Source organism: Brassica rapa, chromosome A01, assembly GCF_000309985.2.
Source record: "Brassica rapa cultivar Chiifu-401-42 chromosome A01, CAAS_Brap_v3.01, whole genome shotgun sequence".
NCBI lineage: Eukaryota > Viridiplantae > Streptophyta > Magnoliopsida > Brassicales > Brassicaceae > Brassica > Brassica rapa.
The window spans coordinates 13,444,364-13,471,674 of NC_024795.2; the positions used below are offsets into that span (position 1 = coordinate 13,444,364).

A 27,311-nucleotide genomic window follows, 5' to 3' on the forward strand; every position below is an offset into this window, starting at 1 on the left:
AAACATTTGTAACAATTATTGTACTTACTGAATATTCTATAATATTTTATAAATATAGTACAGAACGTTAAAATGTTCGTCTTCTTATGCCTCGTTTTCCTTCTTTCTCCTCCTCCTCCCCTCCCCTCCCTCCTCCTCCTCCTCCTCCTCCGATCTCCTCTTACCTCTCTTCCTCTTCCTTTTCCTCCAAATAGTATACAATATATAGATCAATGTATACTATTTCTCTTCCATAAATAATATAGATTTATTTTTTATTTTGCATATACACAATAGACGGGCCGCTAAAGAGAAAGTGATCTAACTTTGCTTAAAATTGTCACATCAAAGAAAAAACATTATAGAATGAGTATATTCTTCATTTACGAACCCCTTATAAATATTTAGCAAATTGACCCTTACACAAACAATGGTGACATAGGGTTGCCTCGATAATGGTGCCTGAGAGGAGCGGCTAGGATGAACTTTTTTTCATTTAAAAAAAATCTAATATTGTTAAAGATCTTTTTCAAGTCGAAAAAGTTCAAATCAGCCATTTGCAAAAGATAGGAAAGGAAACAATTTAATTACGATGGTTTGTTTGTGTAATGAAATAGAATAGGTAGTCTCTTAATATATAGCTATATGTTGGGATCAATGAAAGGAATTATGTATATTCAACAATTATTGCTTAATTTACATAAAAAATGGAAATCTGGGATATCATAACTATAGAAAATCGTAATTAACTCATTTTATAAATTTAGAAGGTCAGCAATTTACTCATGTTGTAAATATAGAAAGTCGCAATATAAAAATTTAATACACTATATATTTGGGCAAGAAAACATTAGATATATAATGTCCTCAACATTTTTTTTATGCTCGGATTAATATAATATCGCTAGTGAATTGATATGGACCTAGAAATTATTCAATTGATTCTCATGCTATGCTGTCAGATAAGATAAATTGATAGCCTAATTAAATAACACCTCAACACGCATCTTTTGTAATTAATACAAACTATATGTTACAACTTTTTAAATGATTCTCAATTAATATATAGGAAAACTAGAAAATGACGCCGAACCACGTCAGAAAGACGTGGTTCAAAATGTTCGCTGTAAGTTACTATTAATTATATAAACTTTATTTTTTATATTATTTAGAATTTTTATTATTTTTGAACTAATTATTAACCTAATAGTTTTTGTTACAGGAAAAATGGCATCGGTCCATAGGGGTGAACGAGAAGGTGAAGAAAACGTTTGTCGCGAAGGCGAAAGGTCAATTGTTGGACAGGTCTCAAACTGGAAGGATGATTGGCTGGTGAAGGGTTATGAGCACGGGAAACCCACTGAGATCACACAGGATGTGTGGGATGGCCTAATCCGTTATTGGAACATGCAATCGTTGATTAAAGTCTCCAACAGTAGCTCCAGTTCCCGTCTGACGAAAGATGAGCATGGCAACTTGTCGATGCTTCACTCTACAGGTCAAAAACCTCACGTTGGTATCCATCTCGAGATGGAAAATATTTTAATTAATTAATTTTTTTGAATATATTCTAACTTTCTTAAATAGTTTTAGGCCAAAGAGACCAGAGTTTTACCATATCTTAAGGACCTTAACGAGAGATCCCACAAGAACAAGGCTGAGAAATTTGTAGATCCCATGTCTGAGCAAATCTACAACGACGTGGTTTCTCAGATTGAAGAGCAACAATCCCAACTGACCCAACAGTCTTCCAATGGAATACCCGTTACATTATCCACACCTGAAGTGGATAAGATTTACGAGGAGATACAAATTTTTATTATATTATTATTATTATTATTATTATTATTATTATTATTATTATTATTATTATTATTATTATTATTCATTTAATGTAACACTTTATCACTAACTAACATTGATCTTTTTTTTTTAAGATCGTCCCTAAGAAAAAAGAACGTACGCTGGGGATTGGTTCTGTTAACGATGTCCCAAGAGCGACATCGTCTTATAGTCAGACACAGGATGATGAGACTGCTCAGCTGCGTTCTGAGTTGAACGCAACGCGTTCTGATTTGGACGTCACGCAAGCTCATTTGGGTTCACTCAAGCTCATTTGGGTTCACTCAAAAGTTTTCTGGACGTTTTAGCGGCTGGAAATCCGCAATTGGAGAGCATGTTGCAGCATAGACTAGCACAATTTAGCATTCCACAGCCACACCCCGCACCGGAAGACAGGGAAGATCTGGAGAGAAGGAGTCAAGACTTCTTTCAAGAGTTCCAGAACAACCCCTAGCTACTTTTTAAAAAAATATTTTTATTATATTATAAATTTGAAACTTAAATATTTATAAAATATTTTCGTATTGTACTATTATGTAATTTTTAATATTTTTTAAAAAAATTATTTATTTATTTGATTACAAATTTTAATGTAGAAAAACAAGAACCAAAGTAAATTCGTAGCTAATTTTTGTGGACTTAACGAGGAAAGACTCGTTAGATCGATGTAAATTTACCGAGTCTTTTCTGAGAAAATCGCCATAAATTCCTCGTTAAATTTTACTTGGAATTTACTATAAAAGACATGCAAATTCGTCATAAAGTTTACATGTCTTTTACGACAAAACGTAGCATGGACTTTACGGGGAATTCTTTACGTGTCTTTTACGACGAAACATAGGCTATGAACTTTACAAGGAAAGCCTTACATGTACACAGCATTCGGAAAAGGTAAACCTACACATATGAGAATATACACAAGATATACAATATGCTAAAGATATGGAAAAATCCCAATATTAATAGTTGGTGATGGATATTTCCTTCCATATATATAAAGAAAAATTGCAGCCAGGCCGAGAGATCCTGCCAAATGGGACGAGATAGCATATGTGGTTGCGTCCTTATCCATTCCCGTTAATGTAAAGGGAGATGTTTTAGAATACAATGATTTTTATCCCATTAAGACTGCAACAGGTACACATGATACAGTTATTGAATTCATGTTCAGGAGATTAGCAAATAGTAATATTTTTTTATTAGAACTAGAAATCCAGATAAAACAATTGCCATTTGAAAGCCCAACCAATCAAATTAATTGTGTTCCATTAAATTTGCGAAGGTGGTCTGGAGTTTGTTAACCAGATGCTCTCCATAGACAACTCTTTTGGAAAGTTGAGATCTTTCGTCTCCAGGGTACTTTTCTTTGAATATATCCAATGGTTCAGCCATCGCGTCAAAGTTGATCTGTTCGGAAAAGATACATGATTCAAAATCCGAAATGAGAAATGAGAAAAACAGAAAGACTGTTACAAGTTATATTATACCTCGTAGAAGAATCCGACGCATACCCGGTATCGAGGAGAGTTATTGATCACTCTATGAAGTGTGGATTCATATACTCCATTTGAAAGTACCTGCTTATTTGATTTTCAAATGTTTTCAAGAATTGTCGAAATATGTGAAACAGTTATATATTTTGAGAGAGGACAAACAAAAAACCTTTAACATGTCACCGATGTTGCAAACAAATGATCCAGGGATTGGAGTAACTGATATCCAATCACCGGCCAAGTTTTTAACCTTTTGCAAGATACAATTAGAAAAAAAAATCTCAACGAAACCATTTTTTAGAGTAACAAAAGAAGAGAAAGATCATAGTAGAAATATATATATATATATATATATATATATATATATATATTGTACCTGAAGAGCAGTTTTGTCATCATCTTGATTTATAAGCGACAACAAACCTACAAAATTATGGGGTTTTTAAACTAAAAAAAGTTATGGCTTTTCTCCCTCTTGAAACAAAAAGTATGAATATATTCATCACACTTACCGTAGTCAGTGTGAGCTCCACTGGAATTTTTTAAAGAAAAAAAAAAGAGAGACGAGTTACCATCTGATAGAGTATTTTTGGTGAGCAACTAATTAAGTGAGACAAAAAGAAAGGCCTTCCTAGGTAAACAATAATGAGAAGTGCATTACCATCCGATAACATTTTCTTGGTTAACACCTGGATAACCAATAATGCGCATTATCCAAAAAGGATCTCCAACCAGTTTTCCCTCAAACTCATAAGGTGATCCCCCAAAAGCTAAGGAGATTCCTCTCAGGATGTTTCTAGAAAGATCTTGAAACCATGGAATGAAATAATTACAAAACAAAGAATGTAAGTTGAAAACAAAGGCACACAAAACAAACAAAAAAGGTTGGAATAGGTTGAATACACACCTATGCATAGCTTAATATACTTATCCATCAACTCTTTGTACTCTTGAGGATTCTCTGGCCTTCAAAGAAAACGTCAAAATAATAGAGAGAAAGCTCAAGTGAAATTTAAAATTATATGATGATAGTGGTATCTCAATTTTCGAGATTTTAACGTTTTTTTCAAAACATAATTTCGCTATTTTTACTATTTAGAATATCCATTAACTGTTCGCTTTTAAGGAAAAAATCAATTCCATTGTTTATTATGAGCTTTTCAGAAATAACATTAAAAACATTTTGTTCAAAAAATTTCATAAATCTATTGAAACCAAATATTTATACATCATTAAACTGAAAGTCTATACAATTAAAATGTGTGCACTATTAACAAAATTTTAGCTGTTTAGTCATTTTAGATAATGTATAGTTGTGGATGTAAAAGTTTAAGATATATTAACAATTTTACCTTTTTATAATTATACGATATATTAAGAATTGTATTTTTATATAATATTAATTTATAATGATATTGTAATAATTATGACTAAAATATTCAATTATTCAGAAAATATAAAATTTACTATAGTAAACACGAAATATACATTTAGATTTAAAATAAAAATATTTAAACATTTTATGGAAATGCAACTTTTAGAGAACTTTATATATTTTATTTTAAAAACATTTAATATTTTGTGACCAAATTCAGTATGATAATTACTGAATATCTTTTTTTTGTACAGAATATCTAAAAATTCAAATTTTTCTAATAACGCAAGTTGTAAATAACACGGTAACTAATTGATGTTTCCCTATAATGTTTTAACAAGATTGATAGATATGAGTATGACTAAATCTATTTTTCTAGAATGTTTTTTTAACAGTTCTAGAATGTTTTCTATTCTACCATTTGATTACCTCTGTTTAACTTTTTTTTCCGCTATTCTATAATTTGACTCATTCATATATGTATCACTGATTAACAAAAACACATTTTTTTTTCAGCACAAACGTAAATGCAAAATATAGCAAACTCTTACCACTGGTTTGGCCCTTCCATGGCCTTTCCAGTTTCCCCATACTTCCCTTGCTCGAACTCTTTGTAACACTGTTCATAAAAGAACGAAAACAAATTAGTAGAATATTTACTACTTGTATACTTGGATAAAATGACTCAAGCGCTTGGCTAGTGCGGTTGGCACACTTACATCAATTGCTTCGTGAAAATCTTGTTTCCCACCCGTTAAGTTTAGTCCCATTCTCTGATATCCTCTGCGCAATCCAACACCCATAATATTGCACATACAAACACAGTCGGTCTGATTCGACTTCCAATGAATTTTCATTTTAAAAAGTAACTAATTTTTACGTCGTAATTAATACTTTTTTTAATATAAGATCGCTTGTTATAGATAAATCTTTTTGATAAAAGGCTTTCAACTAAAAATGCTAGAAAATATACATATGTAAGGTCCTACAAATACACTCGATCTGATTCGTGTTCCAATGAATTTTCTTTGTAAGTAACTAGTTTTTACGTTGTATTAATACTTTTAATATAAGATCCCTTGTTATAGATAAATCTTTTTGATAAAGGGTTTTCAATTAAAATGCTAGAAAATATACATATATAAGGTAGGGACCTTAGAGTTCAAAAGTAAAACTAGAATGTTTTTGTATGCTATAAGAATTGAACTCAAGACCTTTTTCGTAGGAATAGTCATAGTGTTTAGTCGCTTGTCTATGGTGTTATTATATCTATATATATAGATCAATCTTTAGTGAAGTTCAAACTATTTTCCTCTTGTTCTCGACCACGACAATGACAAGATCGGAAAACATGCAAATGATTCAGTTATATAGGATGAAACATTTTTTTCTAGTTTACCGGATTGGTTCCACTATCGTGTAACGTCGGAAATCAATGGCACCAAACTCTTATTAAGTATGCATTATCTTTGAGAGAAAAAGGTTATCTTTAACAAAGTGTATATTGTTTCTTTCATTATGAACACAATAGCACCGATGTAATGAAAACATCATATACTATGTTAAGATCAACGAAACAAACCTGTATCCAGCTGCTGGTGTAATCTTGATCTTAAGTTTCTCCGCATATGGAAGCTCGAAGAATTGATGTGACATCTCTTTCACCTTCTTCATAAAACTCTCCGAAATTCCATGACCAGTCTGCTCCACCACACTCACCAATTCAAATCCTCATGGCCATGCAGAACATTTTTTATAAAACCAGAATAAAAAGACAAACTCATATTTTTTGTTACCACGTAGAAGAATCCTACGTCCCGACAAGCCCGGTCTAGTTTTCGGACAACCTCCACCACGCCGGTATCTTCCTTCATGTTGGGATCATCGCATTTTACTAGTAAAGGGCTGATGTCTACAACAACATTTTCTCATTAGTTTCTTGGCAATATTAAATGAAAGCTTTGATGATAAAGTTAATAATGACTATATTTACGAAAATTTTCAATACCGATGATTGGTAGACGTGAGTTAGAGTCTGTAGCCATTCCAGATTCTTAGACAATGATGAATTCTTTTCGCGTTGGTCTATTATATATAGAGTTATTCTTGGGTCACCCCCTAACACCAACCTATAGGTTCACCAACCAATAGTGTTTGAGTATTTGATATTTGATATCTTTTAAAAAATAAAATAAAATTGAATTTTCAAACTAGATTATATTTTTTAAATAAAAAATAAAGAAAACATAAAAAATAGTGAAAAAAAAAATAAATAAATATTGTTAAGCCGTCAGCACAATACTAAACCCTATACCCTAAATCTTAAACCCTAAACCCTAAGTTTTAAACCTTAAACTTTGGATAAACCCTAAACCATTGAAAAATCTTAAACCCTAAGTCATACATTAAAAACTAAATTTTAATAACATTAAACCCTAAATCCTAATCACTAAACCCTTAGGTAAACTTTGAACCCTTGGATAAATCATAAACTCTAGGGTTTAATTTTTAATTTTTTGATTTAGAGTTTATGATTTATCCAAACACTATAAGAAAACAGCTGCATACTGAGGAAAAAAATCGTCGGTATGTCGTCGGAATAACAGTATTCCGACGACATACCGACAAAACAATCCCTCGGAAAAAACTCCTCGGAAAAAACTCCTCGGAAATTCATTATTCCTCAGAAATCCCTCGGAAATTTCCGACGGAATTCCGAGGAAACTAATTTCCGAGGAAACTCCGAGGACCACCAGTTCGTCGGAAAATTCCTCGGAATATACCGAGGGAGGACTTCCTCGGAATATACCGAGGGAGGACTTCCTCGGAATATTTAGATGGATTTTCCGATGGTCCAATCCTCGGAAGTTCCGACGAAACGTTCCTCGGAATTTTCATCGGGAATTTCCGAGGAACGTGGCCCTCAGAAAATTCCAAGGAACCAGGCCCTCGGAAAATTCCGAAGAATTGTCCCTCAGTATATTCCGACGAATTATTCCGAGGAAATGTTCGTCAGAAATTTCCAAGGGTGCATTTCCTCGGAATTTCGAAAAAAATTAATTTTTTTAAAAAAATCCTACCATTCACCCTAACAAAAATGTTATTGGGTAAAACACCAAAGTTTGATTTCATAATCTGGTTAAGACACTTAGTGAAGGTTATATACGTGTTATTCAATCCGCAAAATGTTGTTTTCAGTTAAAAACCCCTAGTTCCTCGGAATATTCCGAGGGAATTCTGAGGAATTAGAGGAATTTCCGAGGAAACCCCTACCATCCTCGGAATTCCGTCAGAATATTCCGAGGAAATTCCGAGGAAAAGAACTCTATAATCAAATCCCTAAATCGACAAGGTCTATTCCGAGAAAATTCTGAGGAAGACCTATCTTCCCTCGGAATTTCCTCGGTATTTATATTAAAAAAAAAAAAAAGTCGACGCTAGTCTGTTTCCGAGTCATCATCACCAGATGAATCTGAATCTGGATCTTGGTGAAACTCTCCAATCACTGGTTCATCCTCTACGTGAACGGCGGCTTCCTCTCCGAAGTCGGTTAAATCGACTACAAGGCCAACTCCACCTAAATCTTCTGCTGCTCTTAAGTTGCCGGATGTGCTTGGTTGTAGTGGGTCTTCCAGCTCAGAACTTCCCTGAACTCGGCCTCTCGGGTTGAGTCTTGTAACAGTAACCCATGGATCATCTCTATTCCTTACCTGGGGGTACTTGATATAACAAACCTGTAACATTTAAAAAATTATTAGTAAATTTATAAATTAATACACATGATGATGAATCCTTCTGAATAATTAACATTTAATTACCTGATCGGCCTGAGAAGCAAGAATGAAAGGATCATAATATTGCAGCTTTCGCCTCGAATTTACTGATGTAACACCAAATGCATATGTTCTCACACCTCGATCTCGAGTGTTGTCGTGCCAATCACAATAGAAAACAGTACAGCGCAATCCAACGATGCCCAAATACTTGATTTCCAAAATCTCATGTATGTGTCCGTAGTATACATCATCTCCTGATGCAGAACAAACGCCAGCATCATAAGTCGTACTCGAACGTCTCCTCTTCTGAGTTGTGAATGCATATCCTCGAGTACAAAATCTCGGATATGACTTCACAACAAAGTATAGTCCAACGACCATCTCGCGTATCCAATCGTCAAATGTTTCACCTCTGGCCAAACCAGCAGACACCTATCAATAAATGTGAATTAGCATAAATATGTGATAAATGATATTTTAATTTGTTTAAAGCACTCACATAAGTAAACATCCATCCAGCAAATTCTCTCTGCTTCATTTCTTCTAATTCGTCCTCTGTGCCGTATCTATATTCGAACCGCTTTTCTGCCATGAAAATCCTGTACATATGATGACAATAATGTAATTAATTAAGATTTAAATTTCAACTTGTTAAAACAAAAATTTGTAAGCTAATTTATTTACCTCTCATATTGAAGAACATCTTCGCAGTTGGTGAGCAAATATGTTTGCAAATGACTGCACTCCTGCTCAGTAAGTCGACGGTCCTTTGGTTTTCCGCTAAGTCGTCCAACGTCTGTGAAAATGTCTGGAACCGTAACATGATATGTTGCCCGTTCGCCTCTATCATCATGCCGAGCAGGTCTTCTGTTTTTGGTCTGAACTTCTGCTGGAAAGTAGTACTCGACAAAGTTTGAAGTTTCTTTATTGATCATATGTGCGACTATAGAACCTTCCACCCTACTTAAAATTTTCACCATCTTCTTCAAATGGAACATATACCGCTCATACAGATACATCCATCTATACTGCACAGGACCACCAAGTTCCAATTCTCTTACCAGGTGAATAACAAGATGCTCCATAACATAAAAAAATGAGGGAGGAAATATCTTCTCAAGGTTGCACTGAATCACGGCTATGTTAGTCTTCAAAGTTTCAATACCTTCAAGAGTCACTGATCTCGTGCATAAATCGCGGAAGAAACCACTTATCCCTGCAAGTGCTTCATGAACATTTCGTGGTAATAGTTCCTTGAGGGCAAACGGAAGGAGGCGCTGCATCATTACATGGCAATCGTGGCTTTTCAAGCCAGTAAACTTTCCTTCCTTTCTGTCGATACAGTTACGCAAATTAGATGCGTAACCGTCTGGAAATTCCACATCGTTTGAAATCCAATCAAAGAATGCATCTTTTCCCGCTGCATCAAGTCGGTATATGGGAAAAGGAGCCCTACCATTCTCATCAACATGAAGTTCTGAACGAGCACATATATCGACTAAATCCAGTCTTGACTTCAAATTATCCTTTGTTTTACCTTGAACATTAAGGATCGTGTTCATGTGATTGTCAAAAAAGTTCTTCTCAATATGCATGACATCTAAATTATGTCTTAGTAGATGATCCTCCCAGTATGACAGATCCCGGAAAATACTTTTTTTTGTGCCAGTTATGTAGGTCTCCAACACCATCTACCGGAAAACGCTCATGTCCACCGACGTCTGGCGTCCTTTCTGCACCAAAATCTCTAAGTTGTGTCTTCAAATCTTTCCCACAAATTTCCGGAGGTGGACTTTCAAACACTCTCTTGTTCTTCGTAAACAAATTCCTACTTCTACGTTTTCCTTCCGTGTTTTAGTTGGAAAGCATCAGTGTTATTTTGACAATATGGACATGATAGCCTTCCATGCGTTGTCCATCCAGATAACATACCATATGCTGGAAAATCACTTATTGTCCACATTAGTACTGCCCACATTTGAAAGTTTTCTTTACACGAAACATCGTATGTTTCAGCACCTTGAGCCCATAGTTGTTGCAACTCATATATTAGTGGCTGAAGAAACACATCAAGTGATCTCTTAGGATGCTCTGGTCCGGGAACGAGAATCGAGAGAAACAAAAACTCTCGTCGCAAGCACAAGTTTGGGGGTAGGTTGTATGGTGTAAGAATGACTGGCCATAGAGAATACTGTCTTCCACTCTTGCCAAACGGGCTGAAACCATCAGTACATAATCCAAGGTAGACATTTCTTCTCTCATACGCAAAGTCGGGATACTTTGATTGGAAATGCTTCCACGCTTTTGCATCTGAAGGATGTCTGATCTCACCATCTGTTGAGTGCTCCGCATGCCATCTCATTGGTTGCGTTGTGCGTTCAGACAGATACAACCTCTGCAACCTTTCCGTCAAAGGCAAATACCACATCCTTTTATATGGCACTGGAACTTTTCCACTCGTATCTTTATAACGAGGTCGTATCTTTATAACGAGGCTTCCCACAAAATTTGCATGAAACCCGCTGTTCATCCGCCCTCCAATAAATCATGCAGTTGTCTCTGCATACATCTATTACCTGATACGATAAACCAAGATCAGCTACGAGTTTCTGAACCTCGTAGTATGAACCAGGAGCTACATTATCTTCGGGTAGAATACCTTTTACATAATCAGCAATCGCATCCACACAGTCTTTAGCCAAATTATAATCCGTTTTAATGCCCATCAATCTTGTAGCAGATGATAAAGTTGAATGACCATCTCTGCAACCTTCGCACAATGGTTGCTTTTCAGCATCCAACATATCATAAAATCTCCTAGCTTCTGCATTGGGTAAATCTTCCCCTCTAAAATGATCATTTACCATCTGCCCAGTACCTACACCATAATCTACATCCGTTCTAATTGGTTCTTCTAATCTAACCGCTGGCTGAGGTTCGCTAGTACTACCATGTTCATAATCAGTTTTCCCATGATGATACCAAATTTTGTAACTTCGTGTAAACTCACTCAAATATAGATGAGTCCAAACATCCCACTCTTTAATAACCTTTTTATTTTTACAATTAGAGCAAGGACATCTTAACATACATGTTTTTGCTTTCGGTTGTCGGTGAACTAACCCCAAGAATTCGGTTATACCTCGTTGGTATTCTTCCGTAAGCAATCTCGTGTTCGGATCCAAATTAGGTCGATCGATCCAAGAACGAAAATAATTTGAAGAAGACATGTTTTTTATGAATCAAATTCGTGTGTAAAGAGAGTGAGAGGGAGGATGAAGATATGTAGTGAATGAAGAGGAAGAGGGGTGCTTGTATTTATAGTTGAAATCCTGCCGACAGACCGAGGAAATTCCGACGGAATTCCGATGCCAACGGCTAGTTCGTCGGAATTTCCTCGGAATTTTTAAAATCCCCCAACGCCTCTCCAACGGCTCTTTAACGGCTATAATATATCATCGGAATTCATCGGTTTTTTCTGAGGAATACATTTTTCCTCGGTATTCCATAAGAATATTCCAACGGATTGATATTTCCTCGGAATTCCGTCGGTATATTCCGAGGAAATTCCGAGGAAACCAAATTTTGTGTTTCCTCGGAAATTCCTCGGGATATTCCGAGGATTTCATTTTCCGTCGGAATGTCCGTCAGAATACCACTGTTTTCTTATAGTGAAAGGTTCAGAGTTTATCCAAGGGTTCATGGTTTAGTGATTTGGATTTAGGGTTTAGTATTATTAAGTTTTAGTTTTAATGTATGATTTAGGGTTTAAGATTTAACCAAAAGTTTAGGGTTTATCCAAAAGTTTATGGTTTATCCAAAGGTTTATAGTTTAGGGTTTAGGGTATAAGGTTTAGTATTTTGCTGACGTTTAACAATATTAATTAATTTATTTTTTTAACTATTACTATTTTTATATATTTTTATTTTTTATTTTAAAAATATAATATAATTTGGAAATTCAATTTTGTTTCCTTTTTTAAAAGATATCAAATATCAAATACTCAAACATTATTGGTTGGCACCTTAGGGGGTGAACCCAAGAATAACTCATATATATAAACATCTTTTCATTTTAAAATTGGAATATAATAAATGATCATAATAATTTTACTACCCATAAATTTGTTTTTTTGGTAAAACTTAACACCAAACGTATCTCTTCGGATCTTCAGAGGTCATCACTGTCGATGTCCAGACACATCTGTGATAATGTATTATTGATAAAGTCCAAACGAATCAAACATGATTCACGTGTTTAGACATTTGTCTTAAAATTTGGATATTACTGAATCGAGTAATGATCCGTTTCGTACAACTTTAAGGAAAACGAATCGACATGACGTTAACGTGTTTCATACAACTGTGTTAACATTTTACCAAACCATCCGTTTCCTACAGCTTAAAAGAAAATACCAAAAACATCAGTGCAAAAAAATATTATCAGTAAAATTTAGAAAGTGAAATCAAAATTAAATTATGCAATATACATAAATTAATTTTATTTTGGAACTTATAGTATTTGTTGTTTTATACTAATTTTACAAAAAAATATAAGGAGAAATTTGCTCTTCTACCAAAGAACTATCCTATAATTAACAATATACCAAAACTCAATATTTTGATATTGTTGGTAATTAATCGTGACTCTGTTGCCCCTATATATCTCCTATGAATACTACTATTTGACATAGACAAAATCTTGTTAAAAGATTTTGGGAGATTTGGTTCTACTCATATCTTGCTTTAATGTGAGATCAAACATAGTTCTATCCCCTACGTCTTTGAATATTGTCAAACAATTTGAAAGTGGAAATTATTTTCTCTCTCTATTAGTCCACAACATTTTGTTATTAAATCCTGCATCTTTTCATCTTTCTCCGTTCTGATTTCTATTTACACCCTATTTTGAAGACGTTGAGCATATTGTTTACCAAATATAGTTCTTTTGTCTGAGCTTAAAACATTTATTTTCTCTGTAGGAAGCTCGTGCTTTTAATATTATTATTTCTAGATGAAGAAAAGTTCAAAGAGAAACAAAATTATTTCTAGACGAAGAAAAGTTCATTGGAGTTACGTTTTCCGGTTCTAATGTAAATAATTGTAACTTAGTTTAAGTTCTAACGCTATCTATATATTGTAAAGTGTTTACCTCTAATAAAAATCATATTCCATAATCTTCAAAGATAAGCCGAGGAACCTGCAACATCTCTATTTAAATTTATTACCAGCTGGTAAAATTTTTAGCTGTAATTTTTTTTAAATGGATAGAAATTTTTTTGTACCATAACAGTGAATTCTGGATAATTGAAAGTTAGATTTCTCATTATCGTTAACATGCTATCAAACAAGTTACAAATTCAACTACAAGGAGTTTCGATTTATGGCTAAAAATATAGTGTAAGGGTATCATAATTTATAGCTAATATTATTATTGACATGTTCATTAATTGTGTTAGCCATCCAAAAAATGTGTTAACTATCCATGAGGAAAACTGGACATCTGATAATTGACTTATATTTCTTCTCCATCTACCAGGTCTTAGACTTAAGGAAATTGTATATAACGTTTAGTTTATCGTAATATAGTGTCAAGGGTTTATGATCAATGGTTTAGGGTCTAAGGTGTTGATGTTGGGTTATATGGTATTGATTTAGGGTTTAGGGTATTTTTTGAGGGTTTATTGTATTTTTTTAGGGATTAGGATTTATGATTTCTCTGTATGATTTAATGTTTTGTATTATAATGGTAAGAGGTTATAATCAATTGTTTAGGGTCAAAGCTGTTGCTATTGGGTTTAAGGCTTATGGTATTGATTTAGGGTTTATGCTTGGTTTAGGGTTTAGATTTTAGGGTTTAGGGTTTATGATTTGTGTACGACATAGGGCTTAAGGATTTTGTGATTGTAAAACAGCCAAACTTGTACATATTAAGTCAATTTGTTACATACACAGTTACAAGGAAGTTTAACCATGCAAAACAAGCCTTAACCACACTAAAATTTCAGATAACAATCTTCTCAAGCCCATGAAAACAACGGCGTCCAAACACTATCAACCGTTACAAAAGGTTTAGCCTCCCAAAAACAAACTGAACCCGAGTTAAATTTTACAATAACCGTCTTCCACGATCCGAAAACATAGGCGATAAACATGGGTGGATTGGCATTAGTAGACGGCTGTAGTTTGGAAGTTCTGCAGTCCAATCCCTACAAAGAATAAGAAATAGAAATGTAATGAACATAACTTACGATATCTAAGCTTATTTAGGAAAATAATGCATAACAATATTTTCCTTCTAAATGTATATTTACATGGATATCTCTTTTATTAACTGTCCAATTGTATTACTTGGATAATACATACCAATCGCACCCGCCGCATACACTATTAAGTATCATTCACCATGTATGTAATGCAACCCCAATCACCAATAGATATACATAGGTAAGTTTCTAAAACTATTGTCCAACTAATATATATTGTAGATGGTCTAACAAAATTGTTATCTGGCTACTATTATATTTACACATCCAACTAAATAATTGTTATCTATCTACTATAATTTTTTCTATATTTCACTCTAAAATAGAATAACTCTATTATATAGTTGGATTTGCCTCCCAAAAACAAACTGAACCCGAGTTAAATTTTACAATAACCGTCTTCCACGATCCGAAAACATAGGCGATAAACATGGGTGGATTGGCATTAGTAGACGGCTGTAGTTTGGAAGTTCTGCAGTCCAATCCCTACAAAGAATAAGAAATAGAAATGTAATGAACATAACTTACGATATCTAAGCTTATTTAGGAAAATAATGCATAACAATATTTTCCTTCTAAATGTATATTTACATGGATATCTCTTTTATTAACTGTCCAATTGTATTACTTGGATAATACATACCAATCGCACCCGCCGCATACACTATTAAGTATCATTCACCATGTATGTAATGCAACCCCAATCACCAATAGATATACATAGGTAAGTTTCTAAAACTATTGTCCAACTAATATATATTGTAGATGGTCTAACAAAATTGTTATCTGGCTACTATTATATTTACACATCCAACTAAATAATTGTTATCTATCTACTATAATTTTTTCTATATTTCACTCTAAAATAGAGTAACTCTATTATATAGTTGGATTTGCTCCAATGGTTCACTCTATAATAGAGTTACTCTATAATAGAGTGAAATATAGAGTATTTTTGTTTTTTAACTCTATATTTGGAGCAAAAAAATAAAATTACTCTATATTTCACTCTATTATAGAATAACTCTGTTATAGAGTGAACCATTAGAGAAAATTCAACTCTATAATAGAGTAACTTTATTTTAGAGTGAAATATAGAGAAAATTAGAGTGTACCATTGGAGATGCCCTTATAGAGTGAACCAATAGAGCAAATTCAACTCTATAATAGAGTTACTCTATTTTAAAGTGAAATATAAAGAAAATTATTGTGTACCATTGGAGATGTCCTAACTACCTAGAAAGCAAGGAAAATGGAACCCTCTTCCCAGAAAAAGCAAGTGACGAACAAGAAACAAACATGCTCATCACAAGGTTAACCAAAAAAAAAAAGGGTTAACCAAAACATCTAATAAAAGAAACAAGTCTTTGAGATTGGAAAGGAAGGAGCCATTTGCAGCTGCCTTGACTTTGGTTCAAAAGCATGAGGAATCTTTGAAAGAGAAAACAAAAGCAAAAATTGATGAAGCAAATAATTGAGTACAAAGTAATTAGCCTCCCTTCATGGTGTCAACATTATTTAGAAATGATTAAAATTCTACGTAGAAAGATGCTAACAGAAATCTGATAAATTTTGAGTATGTTTAATCATTATTAGTTTTATCTCAAATAAATTAATATAATATGAATATTAATGCTTTAAAATTTTATTTTTATTTATTACATGTGGGTCAAAATTGTCTCATCACATATAAATAAGTATAGTTTTCAAATTTATTTAAAGACAATGTATTCTCCAAATTTCAAAACATAAGTAGGGTATTTTTCAAAATATCCCTTAATATTAAGTTTGGAAAAGACTGTTACAATAGTCTATTACAATACCCAAGAGACAACATATGGAGGATTATTGATTCTGGCACACTTGGCTAACTCATCTGCTTCTCGGTTCCTTTGGCTTGTATTTTTCGAAACTGATAATTTTGCTTTGTCGTAAACCAAATATCATCCAGATATCCCTGTATACTTGCATTTTAGTAGGCTCTCTTCGGTGCTTCATGTCATTTTCTGAAGTGTTTGATATAGTTTTGCATTATCACCAAGTCTCCGAAGTGTTTGATATAGTTCTGCATTATCACCAAGTCTCCCAAAGCTGTAACAGTTGCTTCCTTTAGCGCCAGGGCTTCTGCTTCCAAAACCGTATCAGTTGGGTCTATGGATGAGGTGAGGATCCGTGAACTATTGGTTTTTAAAAGATCCATCCTATTCCACCTTGCTATTTGCGTTGATCCATGAAGCATGTATACAACATGTTGCAGTAACATTAGGAACTATGCAGTCTTGACGTAAAGTAGTGCTCCTTTTTCTCACATCTAACGGGTTTGATACCAAGTAAGATGTTGTATCGTTAGCATCTACCCATAGTTTATATTCTAGAAAAGCCTGATTTATAATATCGGGTATTAATAGACACTACCGTTACCCCTTGAAATTGATATCATTACGTACCTTCCAAATTTTCCAACTCACAAACGAGAAAATTTGTACTTCCCCATTCTTTCTATATGTAAAAGCAAAACAGGAGACTAACGCAATCCAATATATTTGACCGACCTCGAGTATTAGGATGGGAGGAGAATTCCCAAACTTATTTCGCTAGCTAGTCAAAGAGTAAATGTTGAGTTTTCACCATAGCTTCTCCATAGAAACCCACATTCAACATTGTACCTTCAACACTACAAGAAAACATGCGTTTAACGACCACACTTTTGGTCGTTCGGCGTTATCACCTACTAAGACGAAACGTAATTCGTTATTAATCGCGCGTTGTAACGGAAATTTCGTCGTAACATTTACGACGAAAGGGGTTCGCCGTTATTTTCTCGTAAACCGTTTCATCGTAACATATTCGAAACTTTATGTTTAAATTCTTGGTCGTTTTTTCTCGTAATGTTTAGTCATTAAGCAGTCGTAAAGTTTGATCATTAAGCAGTCGTAAACTTTGGTCGTTAAGACAATGTTAAATGGTCATGAATATTACGACAAATTAACATCGACAGTCGATGTTAATTGGTTGTAAGGCTTACATCGATTCTCGAATTTGAAAATGAAAAAAATGATTTTATTGAAACTTTTTCATAGAAAATTGAAAATTTATAAAATATAAAATTAAATCTAATATGTAAAATAGTTTAGTAACCAAAATACAAACCGAAAAACTATTGCTAACGGTTAAAGTCGTCAAACAGCTGGGAACTATGGTCAATGGCCCATCGCTCCATTTCCTCTTGCTCATCTGCAGTGGGTTCGCGGTGAACGGTTGGGTGTACACTCTGCCACGCCCGTGAAGTTGCCGGGTTTTCTTCCGCGAGGACATCAAACATCCCCTCCATGGCTCTCAACTGAGCCTTAGTGTCATGTTGTTCCTCACAAAGCTCTGATACAGGGGCAGACCTAGGAAAATATTTTATATGGAGCACAATTATATATTATTTATTTAAAATGTTTTTAATATTCTTTCAAAAAAATATTTTTACTATTTTTATTATACTAGTAGAAAAGTAATTTATGTTTACAGTAAATATTTAATTAATTAAATATTTTTCTGTTAGTTAAAATATGTAATTTTGTGAAATACAAAAAAATAAATTTTCATATATATATTTTACATTTTAAATATATTTAATACAAGATAAGAATGATAAATTTTAAATTTTAAACAATTAATGTTATTATTGTTATTTAATCACAGAAATAATATATTTATTATTAGGTTTTAATATATTTTTTAATAAGCATAAAATATAAAAATATTTATTTAGGGAGTATAAAATAAGAAATCTGAAATCCAAGATTGATATGTACTAAAAAAAGCTGAACAAATTAGACATATATAACCAATTTAAAAGATATTTAAGAGAACAAAAATGGAAAAAAATTTAATATAAGAACAAAAAAGTAATTAGACACATTAAATTAGGTAATAGCAAAATAAATTAAATAAAAGATGGGAGTCGGGAGAATAATATAGTCAAACGTGAGAGTGTGTGACACCATTGACTTAATTTAGGCAAATATGCTAGATTCACATGCTCAAAATTATGTTACAAACAAAAAATTATAAAGTTAGTATGGGGCATGTGCCACCCTCTATGCAGGTAGATCCGCCCCTGCTCTGATATGATGTTGTTGGCCCTCGTCAAATCTGCCGGAGCTTTCCGAGATGTTGGGCTTGAGCTGTTTCCATTGGACCATTACCCACCCACATTTCGAGGGGGCTTATTAAAGTCCCACATCGTGTGGTGACATGGTTATTGGGCAATATATATGTGTATAGGCAATCCTCCACTCATGAGCTAGCTTTTGGGTGTGAGTTAGGCCCATCACTAATAAATTTTAATATTTAATTAGTAAATAAGATAAAAATGTATATGTCTACTTGACAGATCATTAAGTTTCTCTGTACGGCTAAAGTCACTGAGATTCAGCTAGGAGAGGGTTGGTGTTATATTTGGCTGCTCAAATTGTTCAGAGAAACTCATTCGAGAGGAGACCTCATTCACGTGTGTCTCATGCAATGAAACCAATGCTGTGGCTGAATTCAGGTAAGTTATTTTTACTTTGTGGTTCTGTTTATTTGATGCAAAACCAAATATTCATTCCCCTGCGACAGATGACACTGGCACATGGGCTTTCCTTGGCTTTAATGCAGAAGTCACTAAACTGACTCATGTTCTAGCTTTTGAAGCTGCACAGATTGTGGTATAACCTATAATCAACCTCTAAATATCAGCCTTTCCTGTAACTGGTCCAATTAGAATGAGCACTTATAACCTATAATGTATTTTCAATGCTTGCAGGGTATAGGTCCTACTGCTCAGGTCGACGTTCATCTACCTCGCTCATTTGCTGACATTGTGAGAAATACCTATACTTTCCAGCTCAAGTTGAAGGACTTCAATATTACTGTGAACCACCAGGCCTTCACCATTTCCCGCATATTCCATGCACGTGATCTCGCATCCATTATAACCTTCGTTGTAAGTATTGTTAACTTTCTTAATGTGAAATTGATGGTTTTAGAAATATCTGAATACAAACTTTTTTATGTTGCTATCAGGAAGTTGGAGAGGTTACCAAGCCAGCACTTCTTCAGAATGTGTCACCAGGATCAGAAGATATAGCTGCAATCACGTCCAATGTTGCAGAGCATTCCACCGCAGCTGATGGTGCAATTCCCGGACATGAGGCAGTAGCTAAGGAACAAGTTGATCTGGAAGAGAATGCCAGTAAGAAAGCACGTGTGGAATGAACCTAGAACCCAAACAACCACGAATAGTCGGAATCAGTTACTGTTTTAGCATCTTTCAATTTCGCTTATTTCGATTTTTTTTTTCTTTTTTTTTATTAAACAAAAAGTCTGAGTCGTGGCTGTTGTTCTTTCTTTTATCAATGCAAAACTTCTTATATATTAAAATAGAAGTCACAACCTTAATTCATGTGTGATTTTTTTTAAAATGAACTACTTACTAGAGTTGGTCACAATACATTTTCAATCCTTAATAATAGTTGTATTAAATAAACGACAAAATTAACTATTCAGATCGACATGTACTATATATCTAATCTAAATCAAAATGAACTAATATCATCTTCACATATATAACATTGCCTACGAAAATATATAAAATAATCAAGAGTGCTTTTGTTTTTCAGATCGACATGTACTATATATCTAATCTAAATCCAGTTTCTGATTTGTAATAAATATGAAGTTCATGTCAAGTTTGGCATTCATTTACGTCTTTCCCATATTATTTGATTATTTCAGTTTTCGTATGTGTCAAGTTTGGTATTCATATACGTATTTTCCATGATATTCTTATTTGATTGTAAGCTCTGAAAATATGTTAATAATTTATTGAACACATGCATTTGGAGAAGATGAAGTAAGTGCACTGTTTACGTCGTTAACAATTTGAGAATATCTACATTCAGTTGCAACAGAATTATCTACATCTATTCTATTTAAATTCAAATGAATTAAAGATTATTAACTTATTCCCTTATAACTAATTAACCGAATATCTACTTTTGGAGAATATATTATTTTCGTGTCTTTACTAAAATATATGATATTCTACATACAGTATTTATTTTATAGCTCGGAGATCAATCTCACTTATTTATTATTACCGTGACCTTTTAAAATGTTTTCCTATATTTTCGAAACAGAATTACGTTAAATATTATACTACCTTAAAAAAAGAAATAACATAATCTATTCTATTGAAATAGAAGTCACAATGTTAACTCATGTGTGATTTTTAAGCTGGACATATCCTAGAAAAAAAAATTAGTCAAATATTAGAAGTTTTATAACTAAACAAGATATAAAATAAATTACAACATATATAAATGAAAGCATATAAAAACCAAAAAAAAATTGAAAAATCTGTTTTTTTTATCAGCACACACACACACACATATATATATATATACAAATCATAGAAATTGTATGATTTGGAAATAAATAAACTTAAAAATGGTAAGTTTAGAAATAATAAATATTAAAAAACAAATGATTTATCTAACATACCACTTTAGTTCTTTACATTAATAACACATGCTGCCAACAAATTTATTTTACAAAAACTTAAAACAAATCATAATTATCAAACATAAAAAGTAAAGATAACACCCGCACGGTTGTGCGGGTTGAGATCTAGTTAAACATTAAAAAGGCCGCATGTGTTAGGTTTATATATTCCGACGTATTCATGCAGTTTTCATTGTTACGAACATGACAGCACCTGCGAGTCTTATAAAACATAGTATGTGTTAAAAATTCTAATAATATTAACATTATGGATGATTCTATTTCCATATTTTTTTTTGCATTTTAACACATTTATTTTACGAAACCTTAAATTGCATGAAACAATAAAAACTATTTTTGTTAGTGGTTCTAATAGTAGTGACAAAAATTGCAACAACTTGCAAGAGTTGATGGACGCTTTAAGAAAAAAAAATTATCCATCTGTTCGCAACGCTTCATCCCAGTTCAGAGTAAAACATTCTTACGTGATGATAACAAGCATCTCAAACATCTTCATGTACTATGTACAACAAAATGTTTGAAACTTCTCAACAAAATAAGAACACTAATCAGTGATGATCACAATCAAGAAAACCCAAGATGCTAACTTCTATAAACCTTTATAAGCGACACTTCACTACATGTTATAAGTCCTAATGCCATTTGCACTAAGTTCTGAAACAGTAGATACTATCCAAGATTTTACATACTTATCTCCTCCTAGCTTTAATAAACCAGTAACAGTTGCAGAGAGTCTGTACGACTCTCACAACAAAATACTAAAAGCACATAGTGAATGGAATGCACTCAGCATTCCGTTACTAACAAACCCTTGCATACTTTCACGCATTTTTGATTCAGACTCTCCATCATTGATTTCTCTACCATCTAGATTGCAAGAAGTCATGGTGAAGACACCAGTAGCAGTGACAGGCAAAGCACCTTCAGCGAGATCCCAGAGAAGACAAAGTGGTCCTGTACTATCCACACCATCATCATCATCTGCACCAAAAAGAAGCCGGAAAAAGAAAAAAAGTAAGTCCTGACCCGACAATATTTCACACAGATTTATAATTTTCAACTTCATCATGTCATTTGCTCTCTGTTTCTCCAGTATCTGATCAACACCAGTCCTGGTTAAGAGAGTGTTATCTTCCCCTAACACCAGCCACCTTGCTCGGAGGAATATCAGAATTAGATCGTCTTAATGGTCGAACACACCTAATGCTGAGAATTATTTAACAAGTTAGAACTACTGTTTTGGAACTTACTTTTCCGGTTTGAATAACATTCACAGAAACTAATGGGAGGCTTGCCCGTCAGCAACGAAGAAGCATCCGCGCAAGAAGAAGTTGCAAAGCCCCCAGCAAGACATACAATACAACCAAGACACTATCCTTCCTGTTCAAGTTGAGGACATTAATGTTGCTGACTTAGAACGAGGTACAAACCAATCAGATCATCCATGATCTATAACATGACACCGTAACTTACTTCACTATGTTAACATGAGTTTCAGTTAACACAAGGACAGTGAGGGCTTTGAGGATGGAGAGACTAATCACCAAGAGAATAGCAACAGCAAATAAGAGTATATTAAAATAGAAGTCACAACCTTAATTCATGTGTGATTTTTTTTTAAATGAACTATTTACTAGAGTTGGTCACAATACATTTTCAATCCTTAATAATAGTTGTATTAAATAAACGACAAAATTAACTATTCAGATCGACATGTACTATATATCTAATCTAAATCAAAATGAACTAATATCATCTTCACATATATAACATTGCCTACGAAAATATATAAAATAATCAAGAGTGCTTTTGTTTTTCAGATCGACATGTACTATATATCTAATCTAAATCCAGTTTCTGATTTGTAATAAATATGAAGTTCATGTCAAGTTTGGCATTCATTTACGTCTTTCCCATATTATTTGATTATTTCAGTTTTCGTATGTGTCAAGTTTGGTATTCATATACGTATTTTCCATGATATTCTTATTTGATTGTAAGCTCTGAAAATATGTTAATAATTTATTGAACACATGCATTTGGAGAAGATGAAGTAAGTGCACTGTTTACGTCGTTAACAATTTGAGAATATCTACATTCAGTTGCAACAGAATTATCTACATCTATTCTATTTAAATTCAAATGAATTAAAGATTATTAACTTATTCCCTTATAACTAATTAACCGAATATCTACTTTTGGAGAATATATTATTTTCGTGTCTTTACTAAAATATATGATATTCTACATACAGTATTTATTTTATAGCTCGGAGATCAATCTCACTTATTTATTATTGCCGTGACCTTTTAAAATGTTTTCCTATATTTTCGAAACAGAATTACGTTAAATATTATACTACCTTAAAAAAGAAATAACATAATCTATTCTATTGAAATAGAAGTCACAATGTTAACTCATGTGTGATTTTTAAGCTGGACCTATCCTAGAAAAAAAAATTAGTCAAATATTAGAAGTTTTATAACTAAACAAGATATAAAATAAATTACAACATATATAAATGAAAGCATATAAAAACCAAAAAAAAATATATACAAGTGCGAACCCTAGCGCCGGAATACCCCTAGTATATAGCTATATAACATGGCTATATGTAATCTTTTTTTATCAGGCTATCAATGAAAACAACTAGTGATAGACTTAAAAAATGTTGACCTATGGCCTATTTTACTAGTCTGAAGGAATGATTTTATAACCAAAACTAAAGTTTTATGTATTCAGCTACTAAGAACATTAAATTCAAATTCCAAAGAGTATGAAACCTTCAGTATAATATAATAAATGAAGAACCAGTAATTGCTAGTATATGCTAATAGTAATACATACCAGGACCTAGTTCTCTCGCCAAGATGTAAGATGTAAGATGTAAAATGTCCAAATCCGTTGACGTAAGATGTCAATACTTGTTGTCTTAATCAACAAACTAAAGTTTGGGAGATGTTGGAAAAAAAAACAGATCCTCAGACACATGAAGAGAGAATGAAAAAAAAATGACTGGGTGATACAGAAGCCAAAAAAACTTGCAGCATAAACAAACCAAAGAAAATAATTTGACATTTGCCACAGTTTATCCAATGCAAAATTACCATGTAGTCTATGTCATTAGCTAATGTATTATCTTTCTTCTATACCCGTCCTTCCTCTCCCCCTAGTTGCCTGTTGAGATCATAAATGTACCTACAAGGAAGCTTCCAATTGTTAAGACTTACCCCTCAAAACACTTGAAATTTGAGAAACATATCAGTCAAAATAATTGGTTCATTGTAAAGAGAGAGTAATGACAATTTAGCTGTCCTGCATGACAACACTATGAAACCTGCACACACATAAAAGAATTCAGGACTTGTAGGGCTCATCAATCATGTAAAAGAAGAAACTTGATCTTAAACAAAGTATAGGTTGTAATCAATCATGTCTCCATCAAAAGGACAAAAGAATATTCTGCAGGATGACAAACCAAAAGGATTCTTCATCTTGAAGAACCTGTCGTAATAAACTTATCAGGAATCACCAATGCTATCTTGTAACAGTTAAGAACAAACCAAAACAGATACACAACCAAAGAAAGGCTGCCTCTACCCTGTATACAAACACAAGGACAAAGAAGCAGTAGCAGAAGATGAAACAAGTGGGTTATTATTCTACTTCACCTAGTTATTAAAAGAAGAAAGTCCAGAACAGAGTAGCAGAATCACAAAGTGTCTCCTAAGTTATAACTACTACATAAAGTTCAACAACACAGAGAAAAAATGCTTCATCAGACAGGGAGCAACTCTCCCTGTAAAAGCACATGAATAACGTCTCTTATTGTGCAGTGTTATATATTATTGTAGGTGAGCAGATAAAAGAAAAGCCTCTTCTAGTTCATATCCATTCCATCCCCAGCTCGGCTGCAGATCGGGCTAACAACACCGAAAGACCTCTCAAAAGGAGAAGAATGAAAGTGAGCATCACGCCGACGACGCTTAACGCAGCTCTCAGAGGGCTGACTCTCATCATCAAGCTTCCTACGGACACCTCTAACCGCCTGTTCCTCAGCCGAGGAGAGCGGGAAGATCCGGCCACTAGCTCGGCACAAAGAGGTATGGTTATCATAAAGGATCCTTTGGTTGCAGTTCTTGTCACAGACGTGGGTTAACCCGGTTAGCTTGCAACGGTACATGTTCCCACAAACGTTCTCGTTCTCGCATTTGTAGTCACATTTGTGACTCGGGTCGGGTCCGTCACGACGCCCCAGTATCGCAGACAAGTAAATAACATTGGCTGAAGATTTTCCAAATACCTCCATCGTTGTGTGATCTCAACACCGTCCTCACACTCTGCATGATCACAAGGTTAGAATACGATGTGCAATCTACAATCTCTTCCCAGATCGAATCGATTTCGTTTCAGGTCTAATCGGAATTAGATAAATTGCACGAAAATCAATCAATTAGACCTAATAGCGTAAGAGAAAGGGAGAAGATGGAGAGAGAGAGAGAGAGATACACACACCTTAGCGGAGAATCTGTAACTCTAATTTTGATTTGATGCGAACTGTATAATAGCTAGAGAACAAAAGTGGTTCAAGAAGACGATGTGAGGTATTTATAAATCAGATTCGTACTGTCTTCTTTACGGATATATTGCAACTCCGTTACTAAACAAACGGTAGAGGTATTTATTTTTATTTTTTTTGATCAAAACGGTGGAGGTATTTATATTTTATAGAACTCGTACTGTCTTCCACCTATGGATATAATGTAACTCCGTTAACCAAACAAACGGTGGAGGTTACCGGGGTCTACCTTATCTACTTTCTTCCACTTCGTATCATTTATTTATATTTTGATTCATTAAATTTTCTCGATTTGTTTTGTATTGTATTGGCGGTAAGTTGGGGAATTCACGTGTCAATTCATTAATTGGTTAGATCTATACGTTTTTAACGTTCATATTTATTAGGCGTGGCAGACTGGCAGCGCAAGCGGTATTACTCTTTATTATTATTTACAAATAATTTTTAGCAACGCAGTTCTTACGTTAAAAGTTAGAACGGTTCATATCTATTTTACTCTTAATGAATTTTATATATTATTAATTATATAATCAAAAACAAATATTTATTAATAATATTAATTTTTTTTAAAGATAATTCTTATATATTGTATTGTTATCTTAAAACATATTTTTTAAGATATCTTATATAAAACAAGTATAATAAATTAAGTAGTTAAATTCAATGGTATCCTTAATAAATTTTAATTAAACATATATATTTAACTAGATTCTTGTCATAAATATACATGTTAGATTTAATTTTTTGAAAACATAAATAATAAGTTATTATGCTGGTTTTTGAATTAATAAAAAATAAACTAATAAATATTTGTAAAACGATTAAGCCCGTATATACGGATAAGACACCTAGTTATCAACGTATATATTGGACATCACTTGTACATTATTTATCAAGTGATTTTTGATACATGTCATCACTATATTAATTTGGAAAGTAAAATGATGACATAGCATACTAATAAAGATGACAAGGCTTAAACTAATTGTGACATGTACATTTACATTTAATGTTGTTTTATAGTTTTGGCAAGTTTTTTAGAATAAGGTAATAACTTATAAATTATCATTAATATAACAAGAAATAGTAAAGTTAGAAATATAGTAATATAAAATAACTTTTCGAAAATTTTATTTAAATAATTTTATAATTTTTATTACTAAAACAAATATTAAAAAATTATTTTTTTAATCATATTATGATTATTTATTTTTAATATTTACAAATTTTAGAAATATTATTTAATTTTATGTTTTGTTAATTATACATAACAAAATTTTCCTTTAATTTTATAGAATTTTATTTAATATATATTAACCAAAATAAATAAATAAAAATATTTCCAAGATATATATATATATTTGTATATATATATGTATATATATATATATATATATATATATATATATATATATATATATATATATATATATATATATATGA

At 32.9% G+C, this 27,311-nt stretch overlaps 3 protein-coding genes across 8 annotated transcripts; 1 reads left to right on the forward strand and 2 right to left on the reverse strand.

Moving 5' to 3' along the window:
• Window positions 1-843: 843 nt before the first annotated feature.
• On the reverse strand, window positions 844-6,895 carry LOC103875428 (probable 2-oxoglutarate-dependent dioxygenase At3g49630). Its single transcript, XM_009153948.3, has 12 exons — window positions 6,698-6,895; window positions 6,486-6,601; window positions 6,272-6,390; window positions 5,409-5,472; window positions 5,241-5,308; window positions 4,222-4,280; window positions 3,976-4,120; window positions 3,827-3,846; window positions 3,691-3,737; window positions 3,484-3,564; window positions 3,309-3,398; window positions 844-3,228 (listed from the first exon to the last, which is right to left on the reverse strand). The coding sequence occupies exons 1-12, from the start codon at window positions 6,732-6,734 to the stop codon at window positions 3,076-3,078; spliced, it is 999 nt and encodes a 332-aa protein (XP_009152196.1). The 5' UTR covers window positions 6,735-6,895; the 3' UTR covers window positions 844-3,075.
• A 4,768-nt stretch (window positions 6,896-11,663) lies between these two features.
• On the forward strand, window positions 11,664-21,336 carry LOC108872169. Its single transcript, XM_033286482.1, has 4 exons — window positions 11,664-19,274; window positions 19,343-19,431; window positions 19,530-19,709; window positions 19,790-21,336. Exons 1-4 carry the CDS (start codon window positions 19,247-19,249, stop codon window positions 19,979-19,981), a joined length of 489 nt encoding a protein of 162 aa, XP_033142373.1. The 5' UTR covers window positions 11,664-19,246; the 3' UTR covers window positions 19,982-21,336.
• Window positions 21,337-21,734: 398 nt separating this feature from the next.
• On the reverse strand, window positions 21,735-26,066 carry LOC103875413. 6 transcript variants are annotated; one of them, XM_033286496.1, is made up of 5 exons: window positions 25,805-26,066; window positions 24,593-25,629; window positions 24,397-24,487; window positions 22,540-22,669; window positions 21,735-22,270 (listed from the first exon to the last, which is right to left on the reverse strand). In XM_033286496.1, exon 2 carries the CDS (start codon window positions 25,596-25,598, stop codon window positions 25,170-25,172), a length of 429 nt encoding a protein of 142 aa, XP_033142387.1. In that variant the 5' UTR covers window positions 25,599-25,629; window positions 25,805-26,066; the 3' UTR covers window positions 21,735-22,270; window positions 22,540-22,669; window positions 24,397-24,487; window positions 24,593-25,169. The 6 variants fall into 6 exon arrangements, with proteins under 6 accessions (XP_033142387.1, XP_033142385.1, XP_033142383.1 ...); XM_033286494.1 differs by having other exon boundaries at window positions 22,540-24,233; XM_033286492.1 differs by adding an exon at window positions 24,137-24,233 and having other exon boundaries at window positions 24,397-25,629.
• Between the last annotated feature and the right edge of the window lie 1,245 nt (window positions 26,067-27,311).

Bases quoted from the DNA above. Each gene is read 5' to 3' on its own strand.
- LOC103875428 (XM_009153948.3), bottom strand. From the start codon at position 6,734: ATGGCTACAGACTCTAACTCACGTCTACCAATCATCG. The intron at 5,309-5,408 runs GTAAGTGTGCCA...TTTTATGAACAG, and splicing joins ATTTTCACGAAGCAATTGAT to TGTTACAAAGAGTTCGAGCA. The intron at 3,229-3,308 runs GTATAATATAAC...TTTTCCGAACAG, and splicing joins GCGTCGGATTCTTCTACGAG to ATCAACTTTGACGCGATGGC.
- LOC108872169 (XM_033286482.1), top strand. From the start codon at position 19,247: ATGAAACCAATGCTGTGGCTGAATTCAG. The intron at 19,275-19,342 runs GTAAGTTATTTT...CCCCTGCGACAG, and splicing joins AATGCTGTGGCTGAATTCAG to ATGACACTGGCACATGGGCT. The intron at 19,432-19,529 runs GTATAACCTATA...CAATGCTTGCAG, and splicing joins TTGAAGCTGCACAGATTGTG to GGTATAGGTCCTACTGCTCA.
- LOC103875413 (XM_033286496.1), bottom strand. From the start codon at position 25,598: ATGGAGGTATTTGGAAAATCTTCAGCCAATGTTATTTACTTGTCTGCG.